At 51.7% G+C, this 15,958-nt stretch overlaps 1 protein-coding gene across 4 annotated transcripts in view; it reads right to left on the bottom strand.

Moving 5' to 3' along the window:
* IGF1R (insulin like growth factor 1 receptor) overlaps nucleotides 1-15,958 on the bottom strand; it is a 306,876-nt gene that overhangs the window by 13,419 nt on the left and 277,499 nt on the right. For all 4 annotated transcript variants that reach the window (NM_001244612.1, XM_024981603.2, XM_059878944.1 and 1 more), the window contains 5 exon segments: nucleotides 2,059-2,193; nucleotides 7,497-7,626; nucleotides 10,611-10,770; nucleotides 14,538-14,648; nucleotides 14,903-15,132. In NM_001244612.1, coding sequence (NP_001231541.1) covers nucleotides 2,059-2,193; nucleotides 7,497-7,626; nucleotides 10,611-10,770; nucleotides 14,538-14,648; nucleotides 14,903-15,132 — 766 coding nt within the window.

Below are 15,958 nucleotides of genomic sequence, written 5' to 3'. Positions count from 1 at the left end.
GTGAGGGATCTGGGATGCCTGGTGCCCCCCGAGGCACAGCCCCCTGAGAAGTGGAGCTTCCTGTCATGGTCTGTGCCCCACATCCAGGACATATGTAGGTTTCCTAGGCCGGGCCCATGCTCAGATGATCAATGGGCACCCCACCTACACACACACACACACACACACACACACACACGCACGCAAAGATGTTGCCTTTCCTGTGGCATTCCCTGGCCTCTTTCCTAACTCCATGGAAGCTGTCCTCGAGATAAAACAGGCTTTGGCTGAGCAAATGCTCAGAGGCAGCAGCTAAGGAGTAGGATGCCCAGCTAATGTTCTCTCAAAGCAGCAGCACAGTCGGAGCCAGGAGAACAGGCCCACCCCCATCCCACCACCCCTCCCACACTCTACCTTTCGCTTAGGGATCCAGTCTTGGAACCTACACTAAACATGCTTTAGAGAAAAACCAAAACCTTGATTTATTGCCAGGACAACAGTTTCTGCTTCCCAGGCTGCAGCTGTCAGACTCTAAGATGGTCCCCAAGATCCCTGCCCCTGCTGCAAATGCCCCATATGATCCCCTCACCTGCGTGGGAGGGACTTTGTGAACGTGATGAGATCTCACTCCTTCATTTAGGCTTCTAATAACTGACTCTAAGTTAATCAAATGGGAGATTACCCAGCATGGATGTGACTTAATTAGGAAAAAAAAAAGTCAACAGCAGCAGCAGAATTGCTCTTGCTGGCCTTGAAGAGGAAAGCTGCTTCGCTGTGAGAAGCTCGTGGCGGAGAGTGCAGGTAGTGGCGGCAAGGACTGGGAGCTGGAAGCCAGCCAGACCCGAGGACCTCAGGCCTACAGCCATAAGGAGCCGACTCCTGGCAGCAACCCAAAGGGGCCTGGGAGATGGTGGCCCCTGAGTCCCAGATGGTCACAGCCAGGCTGACATCTTGATCTCTACCTTGTCACACTGAGCAGAGGACCCAGCATCCCCATTTCCCAATCCACGTAAACCTTGAGAGACCAAGTGAACCGAGCCTTCCCGGCTGTTGGGCTGATTTCCCTGGTCCCCACACAGCACGGCGCCTGACTCACGTCTATATCATCCGACCACGATGCAGCCCTTCCCCGAGCCAGGGCTCACTCGAGGCTGGTGAGCTGGGAGGTGGCAGATCTGGGCAGGGGGGGCTTCCACATGGACAGAGAAACAGCCCAACAACTCCTCTGGGGTCCTTTCTAACATGAGACCAAACCTGTCCTGAAAAGTGCTTCTGGAAAATTCTTGGATTGGTCTTAAGGTATTAGTGGTAGGCTACCTCCCACCTATCGGGATCCAGAAAATCATGAGCCCTGCCTTAAGGTGCGTGTTGAAAGCAAACCCGGTGCTCCTCACCCGTGCCTGTCTGCACCTGAAGACCCAACCGCAGCACACCTGCCCAGCCGCACTCCTTCAGCAGCGCTGACCGCCACAGACAGAGGGGCTTGCCCCGAGAACACTGAGCAGGGAGGCCCACGAGGCTGCTGGACTGTTTCCCATTCCTGACGAATCTCAGGACAGAAAGCCGAGTACCAGGAGGCCCCCAGAACTGCCTCCCGGTCCGCACGGCCGCTGGAGGAGGTCACCAGGAGCCCACCCCTCACACGTTTTACAACCTTTGTAAACACCTAACAGGAAAGAAACCCGCGGGAGACGCAGGTGGCCGCAGCATCCTGGAGCAGCCTGCAGCAGGTCCGAGGCCACCCCCGGAAGCCTGGAGGAGCCCTGCCAATGGCTGGGGCGCAGCCCAGGACTGTGGCTTCAGAGGAAGCCGTGTCAGGTTGCTGCATTTTTTTTTCCAAACAACTCTGCCTGGAGAAGATTGGCAGGGATTGCTGTGCTCAAGTATTTCACAAAGACGTTTGGCTGGAGAGACTGCAGTGCAAACTGCATTGCAGAAATCTTCCCAGGATTAAGGAAGTTAGGGTGGGGTAAAGGCAGCAGCCCAAATGCCCAGGTTCTTCCCTTAAGATAAGCCCTCGTCTCAACTGCTCTGGCCAGTCCGGCACCGCCGGGCTGCAGGGACCCGGCACATACGTACAGCATGTCAGGACAGTTGTCCGGCTTGTCCAGAAGGCCGCCCTCCATGACGAAGCGAAGGACCTGCTCATTGGACAGGCCCTGATACGGCTGCTCAGCCAGCGTGGCGATCTCCCAGAGGACGACCCCGAAGGACCTGCCAAGTGAGAAGAAACGTGAGGTGCTCGGAAAGGGAGGATGCAGCCGGGAGCCCTCTCCCTTCCGGCAACTAAGCGCATGTTAGGCACAAGCCAGGCACGGGCTAAGTGTGGAACAGCTGCCTCATGTGCGGTAGCCCTGGGGACACAACTCTGGCAGCTGAGAGGACGGCGTGTTCAGGGCCCGCAAGCTCCTGACCTCTGATGGGAGCCCCAGGTGAACGGAGTTCAGGGCCCTGCAGGGCCACATCTCCCAAATGTGCTTTATCCCACTGATAATCAAATGCTGGTCCCCAGGCCTGGCTGGGACAGTGACTTAGTGGCCTCAAATGCCGTCTGGGATGAGCAAGCAATTCAACAAACTTCCTGTTCTGGAAACTCTGCCTACGTGGTTCTCAATGCAGGTCAGGCTCCCTTGGTGAGTTCTTAACACATACCAGTGCCCGGGCCCCTGACTGACCTCACTGGTCTGGGCTGAGAGCCTTGGCCTTGGGGTGTTGAAAAGCTCAATGGGGATCTTACAGGTCCAGGGGGGCCGGGGGGGTGGGGTTCAGCCTCACAGGTGGGGACAGCAGTGGGCAGAACTGGCTGGGGCAGGGCTCCCATCCCAGGAAGGATCCTTCAGCCCAGAGTCTAGCCAAGGAGGAAGGGGGTAGTCGAGGAACCAAGTCAGCAAGGGGAGCAGGTTCAGGTGCAATCTGCCTTGAATGTGCCTCTGCTGGTCGATTTAGAAGATCGTACTACTTGGAGAAGGAAATGGCAACCCACTCCAGTATTTTTGCCTGGGAAACCCCATGAACAGAGGAGCTTGGCGAGCTGCAGTCCATGGGGTCACAAAGAATCAGACACAACTGAGTGACTGAGCACTATTGGAAAACAAACTAATATACATATACACATACACAGGAACTTCAGACCAAGGACATTCAAAAGGACAATGCTGTAAACTGCAAAACGGAAGTGCCTTCCCAGCACAGATCGCTGTCTTGCACAAATTCTCCACGGTCTATTTGCTTCCCTTCGGGTCATTTCCACAGATTAAAGATGGCCACTTGGAAGTGAAGAGCAAGCCTGAGGGACTTCTGACTGGACCTTTACAGACCAGGGGTGTGGACAAGGTCACACTGAAAATTCGGGGTGTCCCTTCCCGCCCAGAGCTCCGGGGACCTGGCCGAGCAGAGCCAGGAGGGCCACGGACTTTGCATCAGAATGCTTCACTGGACCCTTCAGCTACTTTCCATGAACAAAAGGGTTTTGTTCAAACTGATGCCAAGAGCAGATATCAGACATGCAGAATTTTAGTCCTCAGAGGATTGATCCACCCAAAGTCCTTCTGAACCTCAGGGACCAAGAAATAGTCTTGACATTGAATGAGTCATCTAGTAAAGCCGAAGGCCCAAGCACGGTGTGCACAGGCCCGGCTGAGGGCAGTGGGCTTCCTGTCAGTGTGGGCTGAGGGATCTCACAGATGGAACTGGCCTGGTCATTTAGGTCACCTCCTCGGAGGCCGCGGCATGCGACTGACTGCAAGCCTGGACTGAAGAATCACCTGAAGATGCAGCTCCCCAGGCCCACATCTCCTCCTGCCCCACATGCTCCTCGGCGGCGCCAACAGCTGCCAGCACCCGCTGGGTGGCGCAACCCTGAGCCCTCAGTGCCTGCCGCCCCCTTCCGAGCTCCACTCACTCCGGATTCACTACCTGGACGGGTCTCACCTCGGTCTCGTCACCCTGCTCTTCTCGCCTCGCTGCTGCTGCTCCTTCCCATCTGACAGCACCCTGAGCCCTTCCTTCCTGCACCCCCTCAGAGGACCACCACGCTTGTCCACGCAGGCTCAGACTTGCCCAAAGGTCTGCTCCCCTCCTTCCAGCCGCCCAGCACATCCTCAGTGCAGATGGCCCCCTCGCCTGGCCTGCGGGACTCCTCCTTCTCGGCACCGACATCGTACTTGGTGGAGCTTTACACTCTAGGTATGACGAACTTCTTTAAACATGGCTCTCGGTCCCTCTCCTGCCCAGCACCCTTGAAAGTCCTTATAGCACCTGAAGAACTAGGCCTGAACCCCTCACACAGCAGCCAGGGCCTCACTCGCTCTCCTTTCAGCTGACTCCCCCAAGGAAGTCCCACTGGCCCCCACATGCACTCAGCGCTCCCCACCATGACGGCTTCCTCCAGCGTCCCCACTTCCTCACTGCTCCACAGGGGACAGTCCATACTTCAGGGTGCCCCACAACTCCAGCTCTTCTGGGAAGGGGGTCCGTGATCTCAGCCTGTCAGGGTCACTTCCTGTTCTCCGTAAGACTGTTCACCAGGGACCAGGACCATGTCTCCAGCACCCTGTTCCTGCGCGCACTGAGCGCTGTGCCTGGGCCACGTCAGCTCACACCCATGGAGGAACATGGCAGGTGACATAGTCAGCTCTCCCCACAGGCTTTCCCTGGAGCAACTCTGGTTTGATGTCAGTGTCACCTGTCAGTGAGGGCCACGTAGTGCTGGAGTCCGGGTGTCCTGCATAGGACAGGACTAGCTGAGTTCAGTCTGTCCCAAGCTACGGAGGCTAACATCTCTCTCTCCACCACCAATGTGCCTCTCTGTCGTCACCAGCTGTCACAGGGGCCATTTAAAGGTCTATCAAGGTTCGACAGACATCCCCAGATAGCCCTTACCTCACAGACCAGCAGCCAAAGTCCACAGATGCTCCATGATTTGACCAAGGCCACACAGCCAGAGACACTAAGAAATATGCGAAGCCTGCAGGTATTTAGGAGCAGGTCACTTATAGTGTGACTTGACATCAATGCCTCCGATGAAACCAAGCCTTGAATTTTGTGCACTTAATCCTTAAACATTAGGCAAACGCACTTGTGTGAAGTCTTTCCTAAATATGAGCATTGGGCTGTCTTCCCCAAGGAGGGGACAACCTGGTGTGAGTCTCACATCAGTTCCAGTGCAGGTTAAGGTCAGCACTCCTCACACCAGGACAGGAACTGTCAAGGTCCCACCCACCAGCAGATGGAAACCTACACACTCCCTGCTGATGTGGATTTCCCACTGAAGAACCAGTAACTCTAGGAGTGGGGCAGAAGACTCTGGCTGCTTGTGGCCACTTGGAAAGCTTCTCAGTCAGTCAGGAAATGAAGACTGCCGTAGGGCCACGCAGTTGCTCAGGAAGGAAACACGCCTTCAAGCTGGGAGTTCCACCTCCTAAGTCCTGTGCCTGGTTTCCTCCATGCCTAGAAGGCACACCTGTGTCTTCTAACTCAAAGGAACCACTCCTTTGGGACACAGTGCTATAAGGGAGCTATAGGAGGAACAACACAGAGCCCAAAGGCCTGGGGATAATGTCTCTGAGGATAGCAGGGAAACAGAGATGCTTCAAGCAGAGACAAGAGACCATTTCCTTATAACTCCAAGGCCTGTCTTACCCAAACCAAAGCAGGTTGTGAACTGTTTTGCAGAGAGAAGGGCCCATGGGGTACCAACAAGAGGCCAACTTTAGCACAGCATGAGTAAGACCTGCCAACCCAAGGATGTCTTAAGGATCAGGGCAGTCTGTCTTGTGAGAGAGGAATTAGCAGTACCAGGGAAATATGTGAGCAGAAGCTCAATGGCCAGCTGTCAGTGACACTGTAGGTGGGGCTTGGGGACCAGTCCTGACCTCAGAACACTTTCTTATCCTAAAATTCTGATGTATCTCCTTCAAGGTCAAATACACTTCTTTTCATTTCTTTCTAGACTCTAACTATGCAGGGGTGACTGTTCTGTGCCATTGAATACACTCAGAAATGATTTTCATTCCTTCAAGAGGGAGCACTTTAGATTCTTGGGCGCTGAGAAGCCCTCTATATTCTCCATCATCCTAGCCTACCCACCTTACCAGTGTTATCCTCAAGGACTATTAAAAAAAAAAAAGCTAAAGCACTGTCAAAGCCTGAACAGTGAATAGAATGAAGATGAAATCCCTACTCTTGTTTGTATATATGTATTTTTCCTCCTGGTTCATAATGTCAGTGTCATCAAATGGGAGAAAAATGGCAATGAATATGCTTTGCTGCAGCTTTTCACAATCACCTCTAACCAGAATTTGGTAAACTTAGCCTAAGGGATATCAACAACTCTAGTTTTATCTTTCTGCCTTGCCCCTGTTTTCCTTGGCTCCTGTGGTTTTCTATTTTATTGCCCTGTAAGCTGACCTCAAAGTTGTTGGAAGCAGGGATCCCAGAATAAACAGAGGCAGTGTGGACCCAGGCCTGCCCCTCCCCGTCATCTCTGTATCTAAAAATGGCATTGAGCACTTCGATTTGACCATGAAGAGAGATGCATCTTGAACAGACTGATTGCAAAACAGATCTCATACTTGAGCTCAAGAAGCAATCATGCTTTGCTGGGTCATATTCAGATGCTATTTCCAATTTGCACCTGTCTTCAAAACAGGATCCAAGTCCCTTGAACTGTGAAGGGTCAAGAGGTTAAAAAAAAAAATGACGTCTGTCACTGTTTAAATAACTCCTCTATGTGGTCATCCTGATGGCTGGAGTAAACAACTACCATTTCTGTAACACATCAGTGATGGGATCTCCCCAGAGGACAGCCAAGGAACTAGCTGACGTTCCTGAAGGCAGATGTGCGGCCCTTCGCCTGCCAAGAACCTCAGTCGTTTTTCAGAACCTGACCACCTCTCCGCAAGGCTGCTGAGGAGCGGCAACAAACACTGCGAGTGAGAGGCTTCTGCAACCTCAACTGATGCTTCCCAGCCCGAGAATGACCATGACCAAGGGGGCATTTTGCTTTCCACATCATCCCTGGGTCAACAACGATGACCCCTTGGAAGACCCATTGGAAGAGGACAGACAGCAGATGGGACCAGCAGGAAAACACATCAAGACTCAAGCTTTGGCTCTAAAATAAGCAGTGTTTGCGATCTGAAGGTTTAATTAGGTGAAGCAACCCATCCCCCCCCCACTCCCCCCCTCCCCCCCCCCCGCCCCACACACACACAGAATATCTATTTATTGTGAAAGAAAATGAGAGAAGGCAGGCAGGGGATGAAGCAGAAAGAGGTGATGTTTTCTGGCTTGTCCCCACATCCCAGCCTCTGGGGCTGTGTCTCTGGGTCTCCTAACGACCTGGTGAGCAGCTCAGCACTGAAAGAAATATTGGTCCTTCAAAGTCTTTAGGTCCCACAAGTGCCCACTGACAACAGGAACATGTCCATGACGAGGGGGTGGCCCGCATCACACTCAGCCAAAGCTGGACACGAGCAACAGGGAACAGAAAATGGGGGACAGGACAGGACTCGTACCAGACGTCAGAGTGAGTGGTGAAGACTCCGTCCTTGAGGGACTCAGGGGACATCCAGCGGACGGGCAGCAGCCCCTTCCCCCCCTTCCGGTAATAGTCCGTCTCATAGATGTCTCTCGTCATCCCAAAATCTGTGAGGAGGAGAGAGGGCGTGAGGTTACCCTGGGTGAGCACTGCGGGGCAGAAGTGAAGAGAACGATGACGGCTCAGAGAGGGCCTGTGCCCTCGGCTGAGCCAAGGGGACGCTCATGTAGGTGTCCGTGTGGCCGTCTGATGGGGGTCAGTGAGTCACATGACAAGCAAACACCCAGACATCTCTGCCTTTAAATATATTTATACCGTAGTTCTGTTAAAACGTTAGCTCCCTCTTTGCATTTAAAATGAGAGGCATCTTACAAATTATCAAGACCCATAGTTTACCAGGAAAATACATACTGTGCAGAGCAAAGGTCATTTATCTGTGGTTTAAAAACATGATCAAATAGCCAGGAGCATGTTGACTTTTATTTACTTGGTAGCACTGCCTCATTATCAGAGGAAATGAAAGTAGTTTCACCATCTAATAAGGGGGAAAATATTGAGAGTACCAATTCACAGTGAAAAAAGTCCACAGCAAGCTGCCTTAGAGATGCTATTTACTAGGCCCCGAAGCTATTACTCAATAATGTTTTTCAACATAATACTCCCACTCATTTTTGAAAATGTCTTCCATTTTCCATGACTCTAGAAGAAGTCACATAATTATGTTTGATGGCAGGCTTGCTTTATAATCCTAAATTATTGCTTCTTTGTCAGATTTTGATTTTCCACTCAATCATGTAACCTCTCCTTACAGGGCTTCTTCCGTCTCCTTCTCAGGAGAAAGGGCCGCTCTCCTTTTTAAAATGTTCATTTATGTCTCTAACTCTGCCACAAAGAGGTAAGGCTACAAAGCAAACACAGAGAACAAAGTTCCTTGGATGCTAACCAACATAATTCCTTGTCCTATGCTAAGGGCCACTGAACTGCCTGTGGTAAAATTGCTTGCTGTATTTGTAATCCATTAGACACTGGGTATTAGAAAAACATTTTCGAACCCTTGTGAAGAATAAAAATGAAGAGCTGAAGTCTTATCTCCAAATTAATCCAGTGACATGCAAATTAGAGGATTTGCGTTTACTTGTACAAAAAGAAAAAAAAAATCCCAGAAAAAGAACATAGACTATTTCTTCCTTAACTGAAAAGAAAAAGTTCGAATTTTAGGAAGAGAAACACAAGTACAAAGAAAATGTCACTACAGATACGCCACCCGGTTAAATAGTAAACTGAGACCTTGCTGATTTGGACTCTCAGCGGCAAGTGGCACGAGAACGGCTCTTGGGGGCATTCTCAGTGGCACTGCAGGGTGGGCAGGGCCGTGAGGGAGCAGCAGGGAGTTAGGACGTGCCCGCACCAGGCACTGAGGCGCCCTGGACCGTCCCGCACCCAGTCCCTCCAGCATCTCACGGCTCTCTTACAATCATGCCGCCTTCCGAGGTCAAGACACTGAGGCTCACAGAGCTCAGGACACCTGCCTCAAGCCTCGAGGCTGCTGGTGGCAGAACCAGGTTTGTTTAGTTAGTGGCTGCCCGGCTCCGCAGCTGGGGAAGGGGAGCTGGTGGGCATCCATGTGGGAATAGTCTGAGTTACTGCTGAGAAGTGAGAGGAAGGGAGCGGGCGCACAGAGGAAGCCCCGGCAGCGGCCAGAGGGTCTTCCCTGGGAGCCCCAGGGCGGGACAGCCTCTCAGACTCTCGGGAGCATCAAAGGGCCAAATCTAGGGACACAGGGCGTAATTGATGGCCAAGTATATTTGCTCTGTGATACACCTTCATCCATCACCTCAAGCTCCTTACAAATGAAAGATAAAGACATCCTACTTGGGAAACCATTCTAGAGGGGCTACTCGCTGTTTATCAAAGGGCCAAAATATTCATTCAAAATCACTGTGTAAATAAAAAAAACACAGCTCTGCTAAAGGAAGGTGAGCACTTCCAGAACATGTGCTAGGCAAAGAGGCTAATTTTGAATAGTTTTTGAATAATTTTGAATAGTTTTTGAATTCCTGCGGCTTCTCAGAATAAATATTTAGCATTTTTCTGAACCATCATCATCTCATAGTGGGAAGAGCAGGTGGTTCCTGAGCAGCCCTGACGTTACATGTGTGTTGATCAAGCAGATTCAAAGACCACAGTTAAAGCCAAGCCCAAAGGCTGAAATAAACTCCTAACCAGTGACCAAAAATATAACCCACTCCACATTTTTGCTGTTATGGTGGGCAGTGACAACAGGGTTCTAAGGAGCAGGCTGGTTAGATACCAAGTCAGGGTTATGACAAAGATCCCAGGTGGGGCTGGAAGAACCCGCCTGCCAATGCAGGAGATATAAGAGATGCGGGTTTGATCCCTGGACCAGGAAGATCCCCTGGAGAAGGGCATGGCAACCCACTCCAGTATTCTTGCCTGGAGAATCCCATGGACAGAGGAGCCTGGAGGGCTGCAGCTCACAGGGTTACAAAGACTGAATCGACTTAGCACACACACAAGGATCAGGAGCCCAGAGGCTGATCAGCTCAAGTGTGAGCCCTGGAGAGCAGTGGTCTTCCCCCGCCGAGGGACCACCCCCCATCACCACACCTGCTCTGCGCATGGGGTCCACCCAGGGGGCCTCACCCTTAGAAAACTCCACGGAGTTTGGAAAACTCCTTGTAAGCTGGACAACTGAAGGACATACTGGTAGTCTGGGTGGTGACTTTTAGGTTCAAGTCAAAATCACCTGAGGACATTTTCTCAACTATTTTTGGAACCGGTGCTTACAACTGTTCTGCGGAGAAACGCCCCACATCCCAGGAGAGGCACCTGCAGGGATCATGGCCTCAGCTCGCCCTTGCCCACTGCCTGGACTGCTGCACCCACGTGCTATCAAGATTGGAGCCAGTCTGCTGGTTGACTACCAACGGGACACAGTCACATGACTCCCAAGAGGAAGCCTCTGCAGTCACAGGATGTATGGGAAGACCTCTCCCTGGGCAGGCTAATGCCCATGGGGTCCCTAAGACTCGTGCGACTTTAGCTCAGATCTGAAAAGCTAAGAACACACCTCCGATTTTGACTGTGAAATCTTCGGCCACCATGCAGTTCCGGGCAGCGAGGTCTCTGTGGACAAACTTATTGGCGTTGAGGTATGCCATGCCATCTGCAATCTCACCAGCCATCTGGATCATTTTGCTTAGGCTGGGAGGTGCTAGGACTGGATTATTCTGTTGGAGAATCAAAAAAAAAAAAGATACACGTGAGAATTTAGGGATTTTTCCCACCCCACGCTCTTTCAGGGTTTGTCGATCCTCTTTTGTTCAACCTGAGCACCCCAAGTCATTCTGCGAGGAAACCAGGAGTGGCTCAGAAGGAGGCCGTGGCACTGCCCTCTGACCCAGCGCAGAGCTGCAGAGAGAAGCGCCTAGTAGTACAACTCGGACCAGTACCTTTGGTGCTGCGGTGGGACTAACAGCATTTAGTGAAGCCAGGAAATTGTGATATTAAGGATTCTGGATACTCAAATTACAACTAGTCTAAGTCTTCCTTTTATGTCTACAATTCAAGTCCATACAGGGAAAAGGAGGGAGGGGACATTACAAAGGCTGTGTGGAAAGAAGCAAACAGTCCTGAATGGACACCGGATACATTATTTCCCATGAAAGCTTTGTTATAAATTACTTAACCCTTCTCTTTCCCTTCCACTTTCTTCTAAAGTACAAAGACATCAAGATTAATTTGTTCCCCTTACAGAGTGGCATTCCTTGGATTATAATTTTCTGTGCATGCTGTGGAAAGCAAGCTTTGACAGTTCATTTAAGTTCAACGGACGCCTACTCTGGAGGGGACCGATGTCCAACAAGTAACTTGGATAAACACTTCCTCTTTGCAGAGGAGGGCAACATACTGACTTCAGCACTGAAAAGAAATACCCCCAAATAATAAGTCCACTTAGAAAAACATCATATAAAATGTGTGGCCAAGTTTCTTTATCCCAAAAGGTTTCTGTGCTGACCATCTCTTGCTTGCGTGAGTTCGACACTTTACCTCGGTTTCCCTGCCTACAGAGCACCTCCTGCGACATTAAAGCCGTCCTGCTTTGACAGGCCCCATGCGTGCCCTCCCTAGCTCAAAGCCTGGGCCACGAGAAGAGTGTGCACTGGCTCATGCCTGGGCTCTTTCACACCCCTGGGGTCAAGGCGGGGATCACTGCTAGGAGGATGACTGGAGACCATGTCTAGGGATTGCTGGCTTTACCCACTGAGGGGGCAGTTTCTGCCCCAAAGTTGGCTTCTAAAAGCAGGGTAACAACTTTCCAAGTACTTATGGGTTGCTTCCCTACACTTGAATTCTGAAGCTACTATCAGGAATGTCTGTGGTTTAAAATCCTCATCACTGAGCTGCCTGGGGAAGTGATGAGATGGCCCGAAGGGTAAGCCAGACACCCCTTTCCTTCAGAAAAGGGCCTTGTGCAAATGAGCCTTTCCAGGGCTTTAGATGTTCCTGGTCTGGTGCCCTGGGAAACTGAAGGTAAAATGTTAAGCTTACGCTCAAGAAGCTGTGGAGTATTAAATTAGGTGCTTATTAGAAGGGGCCTCTCATGATTAATATGACAGACAGAGAAGGAAAGGGCACCCCACTCCAGTACTCCTGCCTGGAAAATCCCATGGACGGAGGAGCCTCGCGGGCTACAGTCCATGGGGCCACGAAGAGTCAGACAGGACTGAGCGACTTCACTTTCTTTCTTTATTAGAAGTGGCCATTCATGATTAATATAAAAACAGAAGCAAAGAAAGGAACCCGATTTTAATTATTGAAAGAGAGGGCTGACTTTCTGTCAGTTCACAGTGCTAATACTGCCATGCTTTCAGATGTTTTAGAGAACAGAAATCTTTAATTTGCTTAGAACTGCTTAAGACGTGCACACAAGCGCATCCAGGTCAGCAAGGGAAACGCGTGAACCTTCGGTGCGGGGGGAGAGGATGCCGTGCAGAACGTAACAGGACCACAGGACAAGCACACGCAGCTTTATGCTTGACATGGGCCAGAAAGGACAACTTTAAGTCTGACAAACCTAAAAGTGAAATTTTGACATGAGAAGGACCAACCCTCTTAGGCACAGGGAAGGAAACCAAGGCCCAGAGTCCAAGCCGCCATCTGAGATGCAGACAGCTAGGGGCAGAGCCAGGCGAGGGCGACGAGCTTTTCACTCTGTGTCTGAGACGGGACTGGGGCAGCAAGTGCTTCGGGCTCCTCAGAGGCTGCGTCAGTGAATCTGATAGGAAACACGCTGCCACGCCTCCAGCCGCCAGCTGATGGAGCCTTTGTCCTTTGTGCTGGTCTGGGTGTTACAGAGCGGGCTGGGGCAAGGCACTGAGGTCCAGGGGAGCTGGGCGCCCCATGAGGCAGAACAAAGGGTGGGCGTGTCGCAAACCTCCCTGCTCGGAGCCTCGGTCCACACGGGGCTCCGTGGGCCTCGCAGAACCACACCCATCGGCTGTGAGTAAAGGAAGCCACGTGTGAACAAGGGCTTGGAACAAAAACTAAGGAACTACTATTTGAGAGAAGATTCAGTTGTCGATTAAATGAAGAAAACAAAGGATTATGCTCAGAGACAGGCTACAGACATTCAAAAAGGGTAAAGAAAGGGCAGGATCCAAGGCTCGTACAGCAGACCCAATGCTTCCTCAATAGGCAGCAAAGTCAGGATCCCAATGAGGACCGGAGGCCCAGTGAGGCAGTCAAGTGGAAGGCAGATGTGGCTAGTATTCCTTCTAAGTATTTATCTCCCAGTTTACTCTTAGAACTACTCTCTTAAAAGTCATGCCTCCAAATTATTAAAAGCTGGGTTCACGCTGCCAAAGGAGAGACACCGCAGTGATGAACCTGAAGCTTGTAATACAAATTGATATTTTTCCCGAGACTAGGAAGAGATCATGGTTCAGTTGAGGCGATGAACATTCAGAAGCTCAAGCAAGACGCTGACTGAGGATAAAGCCAAAAATGTGGATGCAGGAGGGGAGCCCCATTTTCAGAAATAGGGCTCCCTCAGCTCAACGGCTCAGACTGCCCACGGGAGGGGAGAAGGCGCACGTGGCGCATGGGCTTCTGAGGCAGTGGGAGTCTGTGCACCAGCCTGGGGGAAGGCATCCCAGCAGAAGAGGCAGGTCAACCTGATACTGAGCTCTGACAAGCGCAGCCCAAGATGGGGCAGCAGAGATGGGTACCCCAGACAGAGTGCGGGCAGCAAAGGCCACAGGGAGTCAGTGGTGTGGACAGGTCTGTCAGTGGGAACTAGAGAGACGGTGCTGGAGCTGACGCAGTGGGTAGAGAGAATGAGGTGGCAGCAAAATCCCACAGAGATTTGGTTAACAGGGTATCTTGCGTACTGGCAAGGGCCTCTCACTGAAGATCCAGGTCTCTCTGTAGTCAGGGAACTCCTTTGTATAAAGCAGGAGTCCCCAACCTCTGGGCCATGGACCAGTACCTCCTGGCAGATCGGCATTGGTATTAGGTTAGAAATAAAGTGCACAGTAAGGGCTTCTCTTAAGGTGGCTCAGTGGGTAAAGAGTTGGTGCGCAATGCAGGACATGTGGGTTCGATCCTTAAGATCCCCTGGAGGAGGAAATGGCAACCCACTCCAGGGTTCTTTCCTGGTGAATTCCATGGACAGAGGAGCCTGGCAGGCTACAGTCCATAGGGTTGCAGAGAGTTGGACACGACTGAAGAGACTTAGCGTGCATACGGAGTGCACAATAAATGTAACGCGCTCGAGTCATCCCCAAATCATCCCCCGGCTCCGGTCTGTGGAAAATCTGTCTCCCATGAAGGCGGTCCCTGGTGCCAAAATGGGTGGGGACTGCAGCTATAGAGGACCGAGAACCAAGCCTGCAGCAAGAACAGTACACGAATTTAAAGACTCGGTATCTTCTGGGGAAGGTTCTAAAGGAAAGGAAACAGATGACATGGGATGCGGATGAAAATCAAAACTTACCTCCATTTCTGGCCTCAGAGACCGGAGATAACTCTTGAGGTCCCCCCGGGTCATCAGTTCCATGATGACCAGCGTCGGCTGGCCCTGGGACACCACGCCCAGCAAGCGCACCTGTGAGGAAAGACACAGTGAGAAGGGCTGAGCGGGTGAGGACCCCCCCCGACACAGCTCCCCGCCACTGGGACCGCCGGGCTGGAGCAGAGCCCGGACGATGGCCCCGGGTCTCATGGGTCGGCCCTGTACCACCTCTGGAACCTCGATGTGCACGGCATCTAATGGAGCAGCGAGGTGACGGGGAGCCCCCTGGAAGCCGGGGCGAGACGGCAACCCCGAGTGTGCGGCCCACACCCGGGGCCCCCTCTTACCACGTGGTGACAATTGAACTCCTTCATCACCGAGGCCTCATTGAGAAACTCGATCCGCTCGCGCATGCTGGCGGCCTCGTTCACCGTCTTAATGGCCACCCTGGTCTCGGGCTCATCCTTGACCACGCCCTTGGCCACGCCTTCGTAGACCATCCCGAAGGAGCCCTGGCCCAGCTCGCGGCTCATGGTGATCTTCTCCCGGGCCACCTCCCACTCGTCAGGAACGTACACTGAGAAGGAAGAGGCCGGAGCTGAGCCAGCGGGACCGAGCTGGGCAGGACGCGTTCCCGGCAAACTCCAGGCCAAGGAGGGCAAGGTGCCGCTCCCTGGAGCCCACAGAGGAGAGCACTGGGGGGCACGGGCATATGGCTGGCTCTGGAATCTCCCACAGGCTGGGGATGTCAGTAAGGCCATTGTACAGTCAAACATTAGAATTTCAAGTCCTCATGGATTTCTAGATAATTCAAAGATACTAACGGCAAGGAAGAAACAGAAAGTCGTCCAACTTCAGATGTTGCTATAAGTATAAAATCCACGTTGGATTTCAAAAAATAATGTAATACTTCAGTAACTTTTATACTGACTGCATATTAAAACTGATAATACTTTGGATATACTGAGTTAAAGAAAACGTTATCAATATGTATTTCACTAGCTTCTTTTTCCTATTTTATATGTGGCTACTAGAAACATTTCAGGTTTCTTATGGGATTGGCATTAACACTTCCATGGGTAGCTCTGCTCTAGCTTGGACAGAGTCAGAGACCCTGGGGCACTGAGTGAGCTATGGAAGCGATGAGCTCTGTTTCAGTGCTCATTCCTACCGAGGAGTAGTCAGTGGTGACCAGCATGCAGGAAGGGACAGCTGATGAGCAGAAGGGTCTCCCCAGGACTTGGGCCCGGGCTCTGTGAACTCAGGGACCTCCCATCACTGGGGTGAGGGGCTGGCAAGTGAGGCTTGGCGATGACTAAGCCTGAATATGATTTCCTCTCCAGCCTATGCTTCTGGTCAGACTCAAGCTGGTTTAAGAAAATAAATAAATATTTCTAGGCAGG

This window comes from Bos taurus, chromosome 21 (assembly GCF_002263795.3).
Source record: "Bos taurus isolate L1 Dominette 01449 registration number 42190680 breed Hereford chromosome 21, ARS-UCD2.0, whole genome shotgun sequence".
Lineage (NCBI taxonomy): Eukaryota > Metazoa > Chordata > Mammalia > Artiodactyla > Bovidae > Bos > Bos taurus.
The sequence above is the reverse complement of the archived record's forward strand: the minus strand, read 5'-3'. Positions and strand labels throughout refer to the sequence as shown.